This window comes from Podarcis tiliguerta (genome assembly GCF_965153285.1).
Source record: "Podarcis tiliguerta genome assembly, chromosome: 18".
Lineage (NCBI taxonomy): Eukaryota > Metazoa > Chordata > Lepidosauria > Squamata > Lacertidae > Podarcis > Podarcis tiliguerta.
The window spans coordinates 5,337,218-5,355,728 of NC_139551.1; the positions used below are offsets into that span (position 1 = coordinate 5,337,218).

General features: G+C 50.2%; 1 protein-coding gene across 8 annotated transcripts in view; it reads left to right on the forward strand.

Moving 5' to 3' along the window:
• Positions 1–18,511, forward strand: part of FBN3 (fibrillin 3) — a 153,870-nt gene that overhangs the window by 35,091 nt on the left and 100,268 nt on the right. For all 8 annotated transcript variants that reach the window (XM_083421307.1, XM_083421314.1, XM_083421313.1 and 5 more), the window contains 2 exons: positions 12,077–12,274; positions 13,705–13,830. In XM_083421307.1, the coding sequence (XP_083277433.1) occupies positions 12,077–12,274; positions 13,705–13,830 (324 nt within the window). The remainder of the gene's footprint in view (positions 1–12,076; positions 12,275–13,704; positions 13,831–18,511) is intronic.

Sequence of the window (18,511 nt, forward strand, 5' to 3'; positions counted from 1 at the left end):
GCTGCGTTGCTCACCCAATAAGGAGTCTAAGAACGACTGGGGGGTGGAGCTTGCATGCCTCGTGCCAATCAAATCGGCCGCGTTGCCTGGGGACTCGCCTTTGCTCAGCGCTTCCCAGCGGAGAGGTGACGGTGGTTTTCCTTGCTGCATCCCCTTTGCCGGGTTGCTGCACTGTGGGAACCACCGCTTGAGGCTTCATTTGGCCGCGTTGCCTGGGGACTCGCCTTTGCTCAGCGCTTCCCAGCGGAGAGGTGATGGTGGTTTTCCTTGCTGCGTCCCCTTTGCCGGGTTGCTGCGCTGTGGGAACCACCGCTTGAGGCTTCGTTTGGCTGCTGGCTGGGCTTTCTGCCTTTGGCTCGGAGGGGCTCAGAAGTCGAACATACCTGTGTTCTGAAAATCCCTTATTTTGGCTGCTGGTCCCTTATTTTCGAGGCTGCAGGTCCCTTATTTTCAAATCTGTAAGTTGACAGCTATGATCTTATAAGGTACAAAAAGCCTTGAATCAAATGCTCCTCCCACCCTCTTTCGCTTTGTGGTGAATGGATTTGGCTCAGAGCTGGAGATGAAACAAGCTCCGCAGCTGTGTCTACACACCGACTCGCCCCGGCCAAGACAAACAGAGGGCCTGCTGTGTGTGTGCAGCAGAGATAGGATAGAGTTTCAAAGCGCCTTCTCCCTGCCAGCCTCGCTCTCAGCTTCCAGCAACGAAGAACCAACAGTCCCCCACAGATTTCCCCATCCCGGGGGTATGGTCCGCTCCCTTTGTTCGGATTCCTCCAAACCCCATATCCCCAGAGCGATGCTCACCTGTCAATCAGCTGTCAATCCCTGGGTGCTGTAAGCTGATGTTCAGTTCTGTGTAGACTGCGCCTGTTATTCTTTTATTTATTAAGTATTTATGTATTTATTGAGGGTTTCCCCCCAAAAAAGAAAATGTGGTACCTCGGGTTAAGAACTTAATTTGTTCCGGAGGTCCGTACTTAACCTGAAACTGTTCTTAACCTGAAGCACCACTTATATGCTTATAGTAAAGGATTCTGTGGTCTAAACCACTGAGCCTCTTGGGCTTGCCGATCGGAAGGTCGGTGGTTCGAATCCCCGCGATGGGGTGAGCTCCCGTTGCTCTGTCGCAGCTTCTGCCAACCTAGCAGTTCGAAAGCACACCAGTGCAAGTAGATACAGTGGTACCTCAGGTTAAGTACTTAATTCGTTCCGGAGTTCCATTCTTAACCTGAAACTGTTCTTAACCCGAAGCACCACTTTAGCTAATGGGGCCTCCTGCTGCTGCCACGCCACCGGAGAACGATTTCTGTTCTCAACCTGAAGCAAAGTTCTTAACCTGAAGCACTATTTCTGGGTTAGTAGAGTATGTAACCTGAAGCGTATGCAACCTGAAGCGTATGTAATCTGAGGTACCACTGTATTTGGTTTTCAGAAGCTTACATTCTGCGCCATCAACAATACCTATACTTTATTCATCGACTTCCCATCTCGCTCCCACCCACCACGGTGTTCTGTGTTTAATGTTGTGTATTTTACCATATTTTTTGCTCTATAAGACTCACTTTTTCGCTCCTAAAAAGTAAGGGGAAATGTGTGGAGCGAATGCAGGCTGTGCAGCTATCACAGAAGCCAGAACAGCAAGAGGGATTGCTGCTTTCGCTGCACAGCAATACCTCTTGCTGTTCTGGCTTCCGAGATTCAGAATATTTTTTTCTTGTTTTCCTCCTCCAAAAGCTAGGTGCGTCTTATGGTCTGGTGCATCTTATAGAGCGAAAAATACGGTAATTTATATCTCTCCACATATTATTATCCTTCATGTCTTTCTTCGGTTACTCGCATTTCAAATCCAGCTTGCGTTTTCATGCAGCTATAATAGTTCTTTAGATATTCTATGACGTTTTGTCATTTTGATCTCAAAATTCTCAGGTTTTTGATTGGCGCTTGGACAATTTCTTTTCCGCGGGAGATGTCAAAGGAGAAGAGTACAGTCGTGCCTCGGAAGTCGAACGGAATCCGTTCCGGAAGTCCATTCGACTTCCAAAACGTTCGGAAACCAAGGCGCAGCTTCTGATTGGCTGCAGCCAATCGGAAGCCCCGCTGGACGTTTGGCTTCCAAAAATAGTTCGCAAACCGGAACACTCACTTCCAGGTTTCGATCGTTTGGGAGCTGATTTGTTCGGGAGCTGAGGCGTTTGAGATCCAAGGTATGACTGTATCTGCTCTGAGGGACTCTCAAGGAGTTGGGAGGTTTTGCCCGTTTCTTAGAAAGGGACGTGGGTGGCGCTGTGGGTTAAACCACAGAGCCTAGGACTTGCCGATCAGAAGGTTGGCGGTTCAAATCCCCGTGACGGGGTGAGCTCCCGTTGCTCGGTCCCTGCTCCTGCCAACCTAGCACTTCGAAAGCACCTCAAAGTGCAAGTAGATAAATAGGTACCACTCCGGCGGGCAGGTAAACGGCGTTTCCATGCGCTGCTCTGGTTCGCCAGAAGCGGCTTAGTCCTGCTGGCCACATGACCCGGAAGCTGGACGCCGGCTCCCTCGGCCAGTAAAGCGAGATGAGCGCCGCAACCCCAGAGTCGGCTACAACTGGACCTAATGGTCAGGGGTCCCTTTACCTAGAAAGGAAAATAAATTTCTGGACCGGGCATTTGGTGCAAACACACACACAAACACACCACCCCTCCGTTCCTGTTTGTGTGCTTTGCAAGAGCAAATGACTGCCACTTTCCCAATCCCACCTGTGCCACATTTCCCCTCCCGTGGACCCTACATGCCAAACCCACAAAGACCCACACAGTGGGGGATAGACAGAGAGACAGAGAGAGATGTCTTTGTTAAGAGAGGAACTTGGCACTCTGATTGCGGTGCCCACTTGAGAGGCAAATCGCTTAATGAGGAGGGTTGTGTCAATTCCTACTTGGATCATTTCCTGCCCCTAACAGACACCTTTTTTGTGTAGTGGGGGAGCTGGAAGAAGGGGGCTGTCTGGCACATCCGTATTGAAGCTGCTCCAGCCACATTTGGGAGCCTACCCGTATTTTCCGCTCTATAAGACGCACCAGACCACAAGACACACCTAGTTTTTGGAGGAGGAAAACAAGGGGAAAAATACAGTGGTGCCTTGCAAGACAAAATTAATTCGTTTCGCGAGTTTTTTCGTCTTGCGAAGCACCACTGCAGTTAAACACTAACAATGGCGGGGAGAAGCAGGACAGCTGCCGCAGCCGGTACCTCAGACTCACCCGCGCGTTGTGGCCACAGTGCCACGTGGCTGCTGGAGGGCGGCGGGGCTCAGGAGCGCGACTCTGGCTGCAACGCTGGCTGCTGGTGGCAACGGCTCTCTGAGGGGAGCGCACGAGGGCGGTGGGCAGCGGCGCGAGGCAGCCGGAAGGTCGGCCGTCAACCGGAAGGTGGGAGGGAGCCAGAGGAGCCGTCAGCCAGAAGGTGGGAGGGAGCCGGAGGAGCGGGGAAGCGAGCGTGCGTGCGTGCAGTGACCGTCGCCATGACACGAGAGGCAGGGCTGTTTCGTCTAGCGAAGCAAGCCCTTAGGAAAATCCGTCTTGCGAAGCACCTCAGAAAATGAAAAACCCTTTTGTCTAGCGAGTTTTTCGTCTTCCGAGGCATTCGTCTTGCGGGGTACCACTGTATTCTGAATCTCAGAAGCCAGAACAGCAAGAGGGATCGCTGTGCAGTGAAAGCAGCGATCCCTCTTGCTGTTCTGGCTTCTGGGATAGCTGCGCAGCCTGCATTTGCTCCATAAGACGCACACACATTTCCCGTTACTTTTTAGGAGGGAAAAAGTGATTCTTATAGAGCAAAAAATACGGTATATTTTGGAAAAAATAGTGAACGAATTCCTAGGCCCCACAAATAACCCAGAGATGCGTTTTAAATAAAAGCACACATTCTACTCATGTAAAAACACGCTGATTCCTGGACCGTCCGTGGGCCAGATTTAGAAGGCGATTGGGCCGCATCCTGCCCCCAGACCTTAGTTTGCCGACCCATGCCATAGTATGACTAACTCTTCATCCAAGCCTTGCTTCCTAGCATGAAACAAAGGATAAATTCTTTACCGCCGGCTTCCTAGCACAAGGGTTCATTGTTCTTTCTCGCAGTCAAGTGTTATTGTTCAGAAACAGGCGATGCAAATGAGCCCATAAGTGTATCAGCTGAAGGAGCAGATGTGTCAGGCACTTTGAGAAGGGACTGCAAACAGGCACTTCAGGAAGTTCATTAAGAGTGCAATTCTGTGAGCTCATAAGTCCGTCTTTACTGCGTTTGATCAAAGCGTACCCATTGTGAATGATGGAGATGACTAGCTTGGGTCCGTTAACTTCAGTGGGGGTTATTCAGTGAAGCAGTTCTGCTAGTGGAGATACACACATAGCAGAAGTTAATAATAATAATAATAATAATAATAATAATAATAATAATAATAATTTCCTTCCCTCCCTCCCTCCCTTTCTTATTTTCTCCTTCCTTCCTTCCTTCCTTCCTTCCTTCCTTCCTTCCTTCCTTCCATTTCCTTCTTTCCCTCCTTCTTTCCTTCCTTCCTTCCTTCCTTCCTTATTTTCTTCCTTCCTTCCTTCCTTCCTTCCTTCCTTCCTTCCTTCCTTCCTTCCTTCCTTCCTTCTTTTCTTCTTTCTTTCCTTCCTTCCTTCCTTCCTTCCTTCCTTCTTTCCTTCTTTCCTTCCTATTTTCTTCTTTCTTTCTTTCTTTCTTTCTTTCTTTCTTTGCATACATAAAACACAACACAACATCACACACTTAAAAACAGAGTCTCCTATACAGGCATCAAACCAACCAATAAATCAATGGAAACTAATAATAATAATAATAATAATAATAATAATAATAATGTTGTCCCCAGAATTGCTGCAGAAATGTGGATAAGTGAATCCAGGGCAGGGAACCAGAGGGACAGAGAAACATGAAATTTGTTCATCTCCTGCTAAGGCTGAGACGCACGCACAGGCCTCCTCTCCGCTCCCTTACCTCATTGTTCAGGGAATCACATTCCCGTGTTTTGGTTATTTGTAGAAAGGGAAAATTTGGCCGGCTTCCCTTTGCAGGGCCAGACATTCCGAGGGCTGAAAAAACACCCAAGAGGAAATCGAAGAGCGAGACGCAATCTTGCTGGCTTTTCCGCTGGCTGGATTTACAGTTTCCTGATGGCAAACGGGCACTACCATGAAACCCAAGCTCCGGCCATGTGGACAGCTTTTCTGTCGCATTTAAATTTTCGGGGAGTGTGGGGACTAAACGCATTTCCTTATGTCTTTTTTATTATTGTTGTTTAATATATTTAATCATTTTTTTTCAGTACATACAGCAACCACGAAAAACACATACAACAAAAACCACAATAATACCCATAACACAATTTAACAATTCAGAGTACTGATATACCTATAACTACACCCTTTTAACAATATTTCCAGACCTCTCGTCCCCCTACTTCCCACCACTGTCCGCCTTATCGCTTAAGTATTCCTTCCAGATTTCTTCATATTTATCCATTCTTAATTTGCGTCGATATGCAATTCGTTCATATGTAACTTTGTTGTTGTTTAGTCGTTTAGTCGTGTCCGACTCTTTGTGACCCCCTGGACCAGAGCACGCCAGGCCCTCCTGTCTTCCACTGCCTCCCACAGTTTGGTCAAACTCATGCTGGTAGCTTCGAGAACACTATCCAACCATTTCGTCCTCTGTCGTCCCCTTCTCCTTGTGCCCCTCATCTTTCCCAACATCAGGGTCTTCTCCAGGGAGTCTTCTCTTCTCATGAGGCGGCCAAAGTCTTGGAGCCTCAGCTTCAGGATCTGTCCTTCCAGTGAGCACTCAGGGCTGATTTCCTTCAGAATGGAGAGGTTTGATCTTCTTGCAGTCCATGGGACTCTCAAGAGTCTCCTGGTCTAGGGGGTCACGAAGAGGCGGACACGACTAAACAACAACAACAAGAGACCTGATTTGCAGCCGGTTGGGTTGGATGACCCTCAGGGTCCCTTCCAACGCTGCGATTCCCTGGTTCCTGGAAAGCGGGGAGTATGGGTTAATTCTGAAGAGAGCCAGTGTGGTGTAGTGGTTAAGACCAGTAGACTTGTAATCTGGTGAACCGGGTTCGCTTCCCCGCTCCTCCACCTGCAGCTGCTGGGTGACCTTGGGCTAATCACACTTCTCTGAAGTCTCTCAGCCCCACTCATCTCACAGAGTGTTTGTTGTGGGGTAGGAAGGGAAAGGAGATTGTAGAGCAGTAGACTTGTAATCTGGTGAACCGGGTTCGCTTCCCCGCTCCCCCACCTGCAGCTGCTGGGTGACCTTGGGCCAGTCACACTTCTCTGAAGTCTCTCAGCCTCACTCACCTTACAGAGTTGTGGGGGAGGAAGGGAAAGGAGATTGTTAGATGCTTTGAGACTCCTTCGGGTAGTGATAAAGCGGGATATCAAATCCAAACTCTTCTTCTTCTTCTTCTTCTTCAAGGTGGGGCCAGCTCAGGCTCTGGGGTGGGGCACTCCTTGCCAGGAAGGCAACCTTCCCACAACAGCCTCGGACAGGCCTTCAAGGGCGGCCTGTGCCCCACTGACCTCCTTTCTGCCGGCCGGAGAGCCTGCCAGCCACATTCCCCAGCTCTGTTTGGAGAGAAAAACCTTCCAGCGCTGTTGTGGGAAAGGAGTCCAATTCGAGGGAGGTTTGGCTGGCCGGCCTGCTTGTTTGTTTAAGGAAGGAAGGGGAGAAATCCTTTGGACCGCTCTCCTTCGCTCTCGTGCTCTCTCTTTCTCTGAAAAAATAAAACCTGGCCAAATGGCATGCAAAGAGGAACAGGCCGAGCCCCAGGCAAGCTGTGCCATCTAGGAAACGAGTGCCAATCTCCACCGCGGGCATCCGTCTGAAATGTAGCTCGGCCTTTATTATTATTATCATTCATTTATTTGATTTAGATCGCCCCCGGCATCAAAGGATCCCGGGGCGGCTCGCGAGATAGAAACGCGACTTAAAAGCACAAATAAATAACATGGAAGAAGAAGAAGTTCTTGCCAAAGAGGAACGGATAAATAAGATAATGGACAGGGCAGAACTGGGGGGAATTAGCAGCAGAATTAAGACCATCTAATGAGGAGCGTTTTATGGAAGAATGGATGCCTTTTTCGGACCATCTAGAGCAGGCACCCCCAAACTCGGCCCTCCAGATGTTTTGGGACCCAAAACATCTGGAGGACCGAGTTTGGGGAAAATAATAATAATAGTAATAGTAATAATAATAATAATAATAATAATAATAATAATTATTATTATTATTATTATTATTATTTATACCCCGCCCATCTGGCTGGGTCCCCCCACGTCCCTGATGGTGGTTATAGGCGGCTCCTGAAGAAGAAGAAGAAGAAGAAGAAGAAGAAGAAGAAGAAGAAGAGTAGTTTGGATTTGATATCCCGCTTTATCACTACCTTAAGGAGTCTCAAGAAAGGGACGCGGGTGGCGCTGTGGGTTAAACCACCGAGCCTAGGACTTGCCAATCAGAAGGTCGGCGGTTCGAATCCCCGCGATGGGGTGAGCTCCTGTTGCTTGGTCCCTGCTCCTGCCCACCTAGCAGTTCGAAAGCACGTCAAAGTGCAAGTAGATAAATAGGTACCACTCTGGCGGGAAGGTAAACGGCGTTTCCGTGCGCTGCTCTGGTTCGCCAGAAGTGGCTTAGTCATGTTGACCACATGACCCGGAAGCTGTACGCCGGCTCCCTCGGCCAATAAAGCGAGATGAGTGCCGCAACCCCAGAGTCGGCCACGACTGGACCTACTGGTCAGAGGTCCCTTTACCTTTACCTTTACCTTTACGGAGTCTCAAAGCAGCTAACAATCTCATTTCTCTTCCTGCCCCACAACAAACACTCTGTGAGGTGAGTGGGGCTGAGAGACTTCAGAGAAGTGTGACTAGCCCAAGGTCACCCAGCAGCTGCAGGTGGAGGAGCGGGGAAGCGAACCAGATTACGAGTCCACCGCTCTTAACCACTACACTGGTTTAACTCTTAACCACTACACTGCGTTTTGATTCGGAAATCTAGCCAGCCATTCCTGCCGGAATTGGGGAGCCCGTCCTTCTCATTCTACGGCATGGGGCGCTTCTCCCTCAAACAGCGCTACAGTTCCCAGAACGGTTGAACCAATCGGCTCACTCTTCCCAGGGAATTTTGGGAAATGAGACAGCTTTCCTGGCAACCCTTTGCGGACTGCAATTCCTAGGAGTTTTCAGCAGAGAAGCCGCGACGGTTTAAAGCGGTATGAAACTGCTTTCCATGTGTAAGGACGGCGCCTTGAGACGCGTCCCGATCCTGCACCTGGTTTCCTCGGAAGTAAAGCTTCCCTTGTTCCCTGGGGCAAATCCAGCGGGTCGACTTTGGACAGATGAGACCTTCGAAACGACGACTTTTGGAGCCGACACGAGAGAATGTGGGGAGGCGGTTCCTTGGGTCCTTTCCACAGCTGTTGGGGGGGGAGGCAGACTGCGCTCCAAACATACCTGGGGTCAGAGCCCAGGCCCCCCCCCCTTGGGCACGGAAGTGGGGTGGGTGCGCAGGAATCACGTCCCCGAGCCTTAATAAAGTTTGATTGGAGCCTCATTAAATCTTTAATCATATGACCCGTTAAAATCAGGCCCAGATGCTTCCTGGCAAAAAGCCAAGCTGCTCCGGCCTGTCTGCTTCAAACTCACAAGCTGTTTGGCGCTGTTCCCTTCCTAGGCTTGGAAACGAAATCCGAAAAAATCTATTTTTGGCGGTTCCCGGGGCCCCCCTCCCTCCTTCGCACGAGTCTGTTTCTCCCCCCTTCCTCCGTCTCTCGCACACTCTGTCTTTCTCTTTTGCACTACTGCGGAGACATTTTCCTTGCAATGTGGGGGCTTTCTTTGTGATTGGAGGTGGGGGTGGTTCAAACGGGGGGGGGGGGCTGAATGAATAGAGGCAGGCAGGTTGTGTGTGTCTGTGTGAAACTTAAAAATGGAAAGTGTAATGCTGGTGGTCAACAAAAGAGGTTCAAAGACTTTCTCAAGGCAAATCTTAAAAAATGTATGCATGCTCTGGTCCAGGGGGACACAAAGAGTCAGACACGACTAAACGTCTAAACAACAAAAATTTGTATTCTTTGTGCAGTGGTACCATGGGTTGCATACGCTTCAGGTTACAGACTCCGCTAACCCAGAAATAGTACCTCGGGTTAAGAACTTTGCTTCAGGATGAGAACAGAAACCGGGCTCCGGCGGCAGCGGGAGGCCCCATTAGCTAAAGTGGTGCCTCAGGTTTAGAACAGTTTCAGGTTAAGAACGGACCTCCGGAACAGATTAAGTACAGTGGTACCTCGGGTTACATACGCTTCAGGTTACAGACTCCGCTAACCCAGAAATAGTGCTTCAGGTTAAGAACTTTGCTTCAGGATGAGAACAGAAACCGGGCTCCAGCGGCGCGGCGGCAGCTGGAGGCCCGATTAGCTAAAGTGGTGCTTCAGGTTAAGAACAGTTTCAGGTTAAGAACGGACCTCCAGAACGAATTACAGTGGTACCTCGGGTTAAGTACTTAATTCCTAGCAATTAGTAATAATAATACATTTATATTGTTATGATTAAATATATTTTATTAGGTTTTTAAGAGGAAGCAAACACATAAAGCAGAGCAAGTTATCGTTGGAAGTAGGCAGATATAATGATGCTTCCCTCAGTCAGTAAACAAACATACACAGAACTACTATAACAAATAAACGAATTCACTGAAAACAACCTAAATCCCACCCACAAACTAAAGACACTGTTCTAAGTACAGTGGTACCTTGGGTTAAGAACCTAATTCGTTCCGGAGGTCCGTTCTTAACCCGAAACTATTTAAAATGCATCTCTGGATTATTTGTGGGGCCTGCCTGGTGTTTTTATATGAGTAGAATGTGTGCTTTTAGGGACCCGGGTGGCGCTGTGGGTAAAAGCCTCAGCGCCTAGGACTTGCTGATCGAAAGGTCGGCGGTTCGAATCCCCGTGGCGGGGTGCGCTCCCGTTGCTCGGTCCCAGCGCCTGCCAACCTAGCAGTTCGAAAGCACCCCCGGGTGCAAGTAGATAAATAGGGACCGCTTACTAGCGGGAAGGTAAACGGCGTTCCGTGTGCTGCGCTGGCTCGCCAGATGCAGCTTGTCACGCTGGCCACGTGACCTGGAAGTGTCTGCGGACAGCGCTGGCTCCCGGCTTATAGAGTGAAATGAGCGCACAACCCTAGAGTCTGGCAAGACTGGCCCGTACGGGCAGGGGTACCTTTACCTTTACCTTAATGTGTGCTTTTATATAAAATGCATCTCCGGGTTATTTGTGGAGCATAGGAATTCGTTCATTTTTATTTATTTTTCCAAAATATAGTCCAGCCCCCCCCCCCCACAAGGTCTGAGGGACAGTGGACCGGCCCCCGGCTAAAAAAGTTTGCTGACCCCTGATTTAGGGCTTTCAAGGTCAACACCGACACTTTGCATGGTGCTTGGAAATGTACTGGGAGCCAATGTAGGTCTTTCAGGAGGGGGGGTGGACTAGATGATATTTGAGGGTCCCTTCCAACTCTATGATTCTATGAAGCTGCCTTAGTCCAAGCCCGTGGTTCATTACGTCTCTCGAACGGCACACACAGTAGCTGTAGCTGGTGCTCCGAAAGAAGCATGTCTGGAATGGCTTAATCCTTCCTGGTGCCCAGCAGAGACATCACCTTCCAGCAAAGGTCCATATAGTTAAAGCTATGGTTTTCCCAGTAGTGATGTATGGAAGTGAGAGCTGGACCATAAAGAAGGCTGGTCACCGAAGAACGGATGCTTTTGAATTCTGGTGCTGGAGGAGACTCTTGAGAGTCCCATGAACTGCAAGAAGATCCAACCTCTCCATTCTGAAGGAAATCAGCCCTGTGCGCTCACTGGAAGGACAGATCGTGAAGCTGAGGCTCCAAGACTTTGGCCACCTCATGAGAAGAGAAGACTCCCTGGAAAAGACCCTGATGTTGGGAAAGATGGAGGGCGCAAGGAGAAGGGGACGACAGAGGACGAGATGGTGGGACAGTGTTCTCGAAGCTACCAGCATGAGTTTGACCAAACTGCGGGAGGCAGTGGAAGACAGGAGTGCCTGGCATGCTTTGGTCCAGCGGGTCACGAAGAGTCGGAAATGACTAAATGACTAAACAACAAAAAGGAAAAGCAGGACGTTCTGAGATTGAATTGGAAACCGGGATGGCCTCTGGGAATCTGGAGCTGTCCGTGGAAAATAGGGACACTTAGAGAGTTTTGACATCTCTCTCTTTTATGCTTGTATCGCCTGCTGAAGTTGAAATTGCCTACCTGTGGAATTCATTCCCCCCCCGAAAAGATTTTATTAATTTTCTAAATTTATAACAAACAGATAAGAAAAAGAAAATCAAAACAAACCAACAAACTAACAGACATGTATCCTGATTATAATAATTCCACTTTTGTTAACATTGTTAGGTGACTTCTTCGAATCCCCCTGGCTGAGTTTCCATATAAATCACTCCCACTGCTGCCGCGCCGCCAGAGCACGATTTCTGTTCTCATCCTGAAGCAAAGTTCTTAACCTGAAGCACTATTTCTGGGTTAGCGGAGTCTGTAACCTGAAGCGTATGTAACCTGAAGCGTATGTAACCCGAGGTACCACTGTACAGTCATACCTCGGGTTGAATGTGCTTCGGGATGAGCGCGTTTGAGTTGCGCTCTGCAGCAACCCGGAAGTAACGGAGCGCGTTACTTCCGGGTTTCGCCGCTTGCTCATGCGCAGACGCTCAAAATGACATCACGCACATGCGCAGAAGCGCCGAAACATGACCCACGCATGCGCAGAAGCACGGACATGGGTTACGTTTGTTTGTAGATGCGAACGGGGCTCCGGAACGGATCCCGTTCGCATCTAGAGGTACCACTGTACATGTTTGTAGCTTGGGGGTCCTTTTGAATTCTTTGCTGTCGTTCAAGGCTCAGGTGGCCTCAATGGCCCGGATTTGATTCCTTCAAAATCATAAAAATACCCCTTTTCTTGTTCCTCTCGCTGTCTCTCCTAGATTACCGCACGGGCCCCTGCTTCAGCCAAGTCAGCAACCAGATGTGCCAAGGGCAACTCAGTGGTATCGTTTGCACCAAGACCATGTGCTGTGCCACCATCGGGCGAGCATGGGGCCACCCTTGCGAGATGTGCCCCGCCCAGCCCCACCCCTGCCGCCGGGGCTTCATCCCTAACATACGCACCGGCGCTTGCCAAGGTAAGTTCCTCCAAGACTCACCTCGCCCCTACTGGAAGCTCAGAACCATTGCCATGATTGACGGGGCCTTTTCGGTGGCGGCACCAAAGCTGCGGAACGCTGCCCTTTCAGGAACAGTCCTGCTCAAACGCGCCTTTCATAGCCGTTGATGTTTTGAGCGCTTTAACCGCTGCTTTTCAAGGGAGATGGAATCAAAAGGACGTCCGATAAAATACGTTTCTCTCCCTTGAGCCCAAGAGAGGGTTTTCTTGCTTCTAAAACTCCTTTGAAGCAGTCAAACCAAACACAAGAAAATGGGGTGGGTTTTTTTGCTGATTTGATGTCACACAAAAGCAGACAAGCAGCTACAAAGCACAGTTTCGCTCAGAGCAGGGGCCAGCAAGGTTTATCTCGCTTGGGCCGGTTCACTCCAGTTGTGATTCCTCTGTGGCCTGGATTCAGTGTGCGCACCTGTGATTTCCGGCTTCTGCACAGATGTGACTTCCGGCGCCTGCACAGGCGTGATTTCCAGCGCTGCGGAAGCGAGTCGCCGTTCTGCGCTGGTTTAGCGCAGCGCATGGGGACTCGCCGAGCGGGCGGCTCAGTTCAGGTGCGGCTTGTGGGCTGGTTAAATGACCCCATGGGCTGTTTGTGGTTCATGGGCCTTAGGTTGCTGACCCCTGGCTCAGAGGGTGGGAGAGAAGAAGAAGAGTTTGATAACCCACTTTATCACTACCCTAAGGAGTCTCAAGGGGCGCGGGTGGCGCTGTGGGTTAAACCACTGAGCCTAGGACTTGCCGATCAGAAGGTCGGCAGTTCGAATCCCCGCGACAGGGTGAGCTCCCATTGCTCGGTCCCTGCTCCTGCCAACCTAGCAGTTTGAAAGCACGTCAAAGTGCAAGTAGATAAATAGGTACTGCTCTGGTTGGAAGGTAAACGGCGTTTCCATGCACTGCTCTGGTTCGCCAGAAGCGGTTTAGTCCTGCTGGCCACATGACCCGGAAGTTGTACGCCGGCTCCCTCGGCCAATAAAGCGAGATGAGCGCCGCAACCCCAGAATCGGTCACGACTGGACCTAACGGTCAGGGGTCCCTTTACCTTTAGGGAGTCTCAAAGCGGCTAACATTCTCCTTTCCCTTCCTCCCCCACAACAAACACTCTGTGAGGTGAGTGAGGCTGAGAGACTTAAAAGAAGTGTGACTGGCCCAAGGTCACCCAGCAGCTGCATGTGGAGGAGCGGGGAAGCGAACCCAGTTCACCAGATTACGAGTCCACCGCTCTTAACCACTACACCACACTGGGAGGTCCGACATAGATAGCGTTCTGAACAATGGTTTGTGCAAACCAGGGTTTACTGTGCCGCAGAGTGCTGGCCTGGCAAAATGAAGGTGACCTTTCCCTTCAGCGTTCCCAGCTGTCTTCATTTGTGTCTCCTCACTTCCACCCTGCAGATGTGGATGAATGCCAGGCGATCCCGGGGCTTTGCCAAGGCGGAAACTGCCTCAACACGGTGGGGTCGTACGAGTGCAAGTGCCCAGTGGGCCACAAGCAGAGCGAGACGAGCCACAAGTGCGAAGGTGAGTCGGGGAGAGAAAGGGGCCGGAAAATTCTGAAGGAGAAACATGTGGGAATCTTCAGGGTGGCAGGAGAGGACATATTGCTTATTAATGTCCTTCCTAACTTGTGGTGCTGTGGGTTAAACCACAGAGCCTAGGGCTTGCCAATCAGAAGGTCGGCGGTTCGAATCCCGCAATGACGGGGTGAGCTCCTGTTGCTCGGTCCCTGAATTAAGCGGATGCAAGGTTTTGTCTCGTTTGAGCATCTTCTACAACATTTCCCCGATGAAAATAGGGACACCCTGTTCTCTCTATAGGGACGCGGGTGGCACTGTGGGTTAAACCACAGAGCCTAGGACTTGCCGATCAGAAGGTTAGCGGTTTGAATCCCCGCAACGGGGTGAGCTCCTGTTGCTCGGTCCCTGCTCCTGCCAAAGTAGCAGTTTGAAAGCACATCAAAGTGCAAGTAGATAAATAGGTACCACTTCAGCGGGAAGGTAAACGGCATTTCCGTGCGCTGCTCTGGTTCGCCAGAAGCGGCTTAGTCATGCTGGCCACATGACCCGGAAGCTGTACGCCGGCTCCATCGGCCAATAAAGCGAGATGAGCACTGCAACCTCAGAGTCGGCCACGACTGGACCTAACGGTCAGGGGTCCCTTTACCTTTTTAATATCCTTCCTAACTTGTGTTAGCAAGTTCCTTTAATTAGCAGAGTTTACATTCCCCTTCAGATAGCTGGTCGCAGGCTCGTGTGAGCCTCTCACTATGATACAACTCAACCTGTCTCAGACTGAATTGTACTTTCTTAGTAAATTCCCTTTAAAAAGGTAACGGTAAAGGACCCCTGACAGTTAAGTCCAGTCGCGGACGACTCTGGGGTTGCGGCGCTCATCTCGCTTTACAGGCCGAGGGAGCCGGCGTTTGTCCGCAGACAGTGGGGCCTCCCAAAAAAATTGGTTGTAATATTTAAAAAAGGGTTGTAATCCAAAAAAAGGGACTTCTGGGTATGACGTGGTTGTAATCCAAAACGGTTGTAATCTAAAGCCGTTGCAAACTAGTGGTACCTTGGTTCTCAAACTTAATCCATTCCGGAAGTCTGTTCCAAAAGCAAAACGTTCCAAAACCAAGGCACGCTTTCCCATAGAAAGTAATGCAAAACGGATTAATCCGTTCCAGACTTTTAGAAAACAACCCCTAAAACAGCAATTTAATATGAATTTTACTATCTAAAATTTTACCACTGATCCATAAAACGAAAGCGATAAGGAACGTACTGTGGTCACACAATCAATCAGTAGCTGAACTGTGTATAGTATTCCTTGCCCTGGTAACCCACAGCACCACCCGCGCACACAGTGGTACCTCGGGTTAAGTACTTAATTCGTTCCGGAGGTCCGTACTTAACCTGAAACTGTTCTTAACCTGAAGCACCACTTTAGATAATGGGGCCTCCTGCTGCCGCCGCGCCGCTGGAGCACAATTTCTGTTCTCATCCTGAAGCAAAGTTCTTAACCTGAAGCACTATTTCTGGGTTAGCGGAGTCTGTAACCTGAAGCGTATGTAAACTGAAGGGTATGTAACCCGAGGTACCACTGTACAGTTTAAACAAGCCAGGAACCAATTAATTAAGCCCTTATTGGGAAATATACCTTTAAGTAAGCCCTAATTGGGAAATATATTTCATCTCAAGCATCTCTTTGGAGATAAGAAAAACAATATAATCCTGGTCGTGGCAAAATTTCTTTCGAAGGTAGCAAGAATTAAAAGTCAACATGTCTCGGATAAAAACACAGGGACTGCCCAGTAATATCTTTTATGCTGTACTTTGCTTTCGAATTTCTTTCGTGGGCCCTTTGGACCGCACTGAAGAATGTTTGTTTGCGTTTGCTCAGGCTTCCTCTTCCTCAGCAGTTGGAATGTTTATGAGTATTCCACGGCCTCAGAGGCAGACACGTCCGAGGCAGGGGCTGGTGTGTTTTTTTGCAGTCAGTGTTTTACAATTTTCGCAAGGTTTGAACATTCTGAAGGGGGGTTCTGTGTTGTGCAGATAGCTACGCAATGGCCTTGCTTTCTTTTCTGGGTCTGCTGATTTATGTAAGTTATGCAAAGTTGGAGGAGGATGAAATCCTAGCAATTCTGGGGTTTTTGTGAAAAGGCAGTGTCACCAGGTTTTCCTCCCTGGCTCCCTTTCGGAGGTTGTTCCTTCTTTCCTTTCTTGGCTCGGCTTTGTGGTTTGCAAAGCTCAAAACAAAACCCACCCCAAGACAAAACCCAAGACCCTTCCATGCTTGCTTTGGCCCCAAAGAAGCGAATCTGGGTTCCAAAGTCAACGACTCGCCTTCAATTCCACCATTGTGTGGGAGCCCAAAAGTGCAGAGCTTTTAAGAGAGACTTGGAACGCAACTGGCAGACGCTTTTTAAAATACCTTGAGCCAGAAGAAGTACCGTATTTTTCGTCCTATAGGGCGCACCAGCCCATAGGACGCACCTCGTTTTTGGGGGGGGGGGAATGAATAAAAAAAAATTATTTCCCCCCCTAGCTGCGGCTGCCGCCCCAAGCCTTGCGGACACCCGTCAGAAGCAAGGGGAGCCCTCCGGAGGGCTCCCAGTGCTTCGGGCGGCAGGGTGCCCCCCCAAGCCTCACGCTCCCAGCGGGACCTCCCGCCGGGCTCGCAAGGCTTACGGACACTAGTCCGAAGCACAGGGAGTCGTCTGGAGGGCTCCCCGTGCTTTGGGCGGCATAGTGCCGCCCCAAGCCTCGCGCGCTCGGCGGGACCTCCCATCGGGCGCACAAGGCTTGCGGACACTCGCCCGAAGCACGGGGAGTCCTCCGGAGGGCTCCCCGTGCTTCGGGCGGCAGGCTGCTGCCCGCAAGCCTTGTGAGCCCGTGGGAACTCCCGCAGGGCTTGCAAGGCTTGCGGATAGCTTCCAGAAGCCTGGAGAGCAAGAGGGGTCGGTGCACACCGATGCCTCTCGCTCTCCAGGCTTCAGCGAAAGCCTGCATTCGCCCCATAGGACGCACACACATTTTCCCTTCATTTTTGGAGGGGGAAAAGTGCGTCCTATGGGGCGAAAAATACGGTATGTGCCTGTAGATGTCAGGCTCATGGGGACCATAGCTGTCAACTTTTACCTTTTCTTGCGAGGAATCCTATTCGGAATAAGGGAATTTCCCTTAAAAAACAAGAGAAACATTGACAGCTGTGATGGGGACTAGGGTGCAAAGATCTAATTTGCAGAACGGGGAAGTTTCACATCGCCTCGGCTGCCCAAAATTGGGGTTGCAAACAGTGCCGGATTTACGTATAAGCTAAACAAGCTATAGCTTAGGGCCGCACTCTCTTGGGGCCCCCCAAAAAATTAAAGGGGAAAAACTGGATGTACATTTCCGAAGGGACGCGGGTGGCGCTGTGGGTTAAACCACTGAGCCTAGGACTTGCTGATCAGAAGGTGGGCGGTTCGAATCCCCGCGACGGGGTGAGCTCCCATTGCTCGGTCCCTGCTCCTGCCAACCTAGCAGTTTGAAAGCACGTCAAAGTGCAAGTAGATCAATAGGTACCACTCCAGCGGGAAGGTAAACAGTGTTTCTGTATGCTGCTCTGGTTCACCAGAAGCGGCTTAGTCCTGGTGGCCACATGACCCGGAAGCTGGACGCCAGCTCCCTCGGCCAATAAAGTGAGATGAGCGCCACAACCCCAGAGTCGGCCACGACTGGACCTAACGGTCAGGGGTCCCTTTACCTTTACCTTTCCAAAATATAAGATAATTGCATTTCAGTTTAACAATTACTGTGATAAAAACTGTATGTGCAAATGGCTTGAGATACCTATCAGGTCCATACATTACCATATAGCATATATTCAACACAAGAAAACAGCGACCATTTGTTGTTGACAAAGGACAGCCGGACATAGAAAGGGCCCCATCCATTACCTTCAGTAGCTTAAAAGGTAAAGGTACCCCTGCCCGTACGGGCCAGTCTTGACAGACTCTAGGGTTGTGCGCCCATCTCACTCAAGAGGCCGGGGGCCAGCGCTGTCCAGAGACACTTCCGGGTCACGTGGCTAGCGTGACATCGCTGCTCTGGCGAGCCAGAGCCGCACACGGAAACACCGTTTACCTTCCCGCCAGTAAGCGGTCCCTATTTATCTACTTGCCCCCAGGGGTGCTTTCGAACTGCTAGGTTGGCAGGCGCTGGGACTGAGCAATGGGAGCGCACCCCACCGCGGGGATTCAAACCGCCGACCTTTCGATCGGCAAGCCCTAGGCACTGAGGCTTTTACCCACAGCGCCACCCGCGTCCCTCCCTTCAGTAGCTTAGGGCCTCTTCAAACCTAAATCCAGCCTTTCTACCCTTCCTGGATTTGTCAGCGAGAATCAGCATAGCAATATATTGGAAGATATTGCAAAACAGAATTATGGGGTTCATATAGAGTCATACTTCAGGTTATAGATACTTCAGGTTGCCTTTTTTTGGGTTATGGACCCACCAAAATCTGGAAGTACCGGAATGGGTTACTTCCGGTTTTCAGGGGTCAGAATCGCTCTTTGCGCATGCACAGAAGCATCGAATCGCAACCCGCGCATGCACAGACGCACAGCTGTGGGTTGCGAACGCACATCCTGCATGGATCACGTATGCAGAAATTTATGTTGCGGACAGCTCTGAGATCCATGGCTATAGAACGGCATTACAAAATT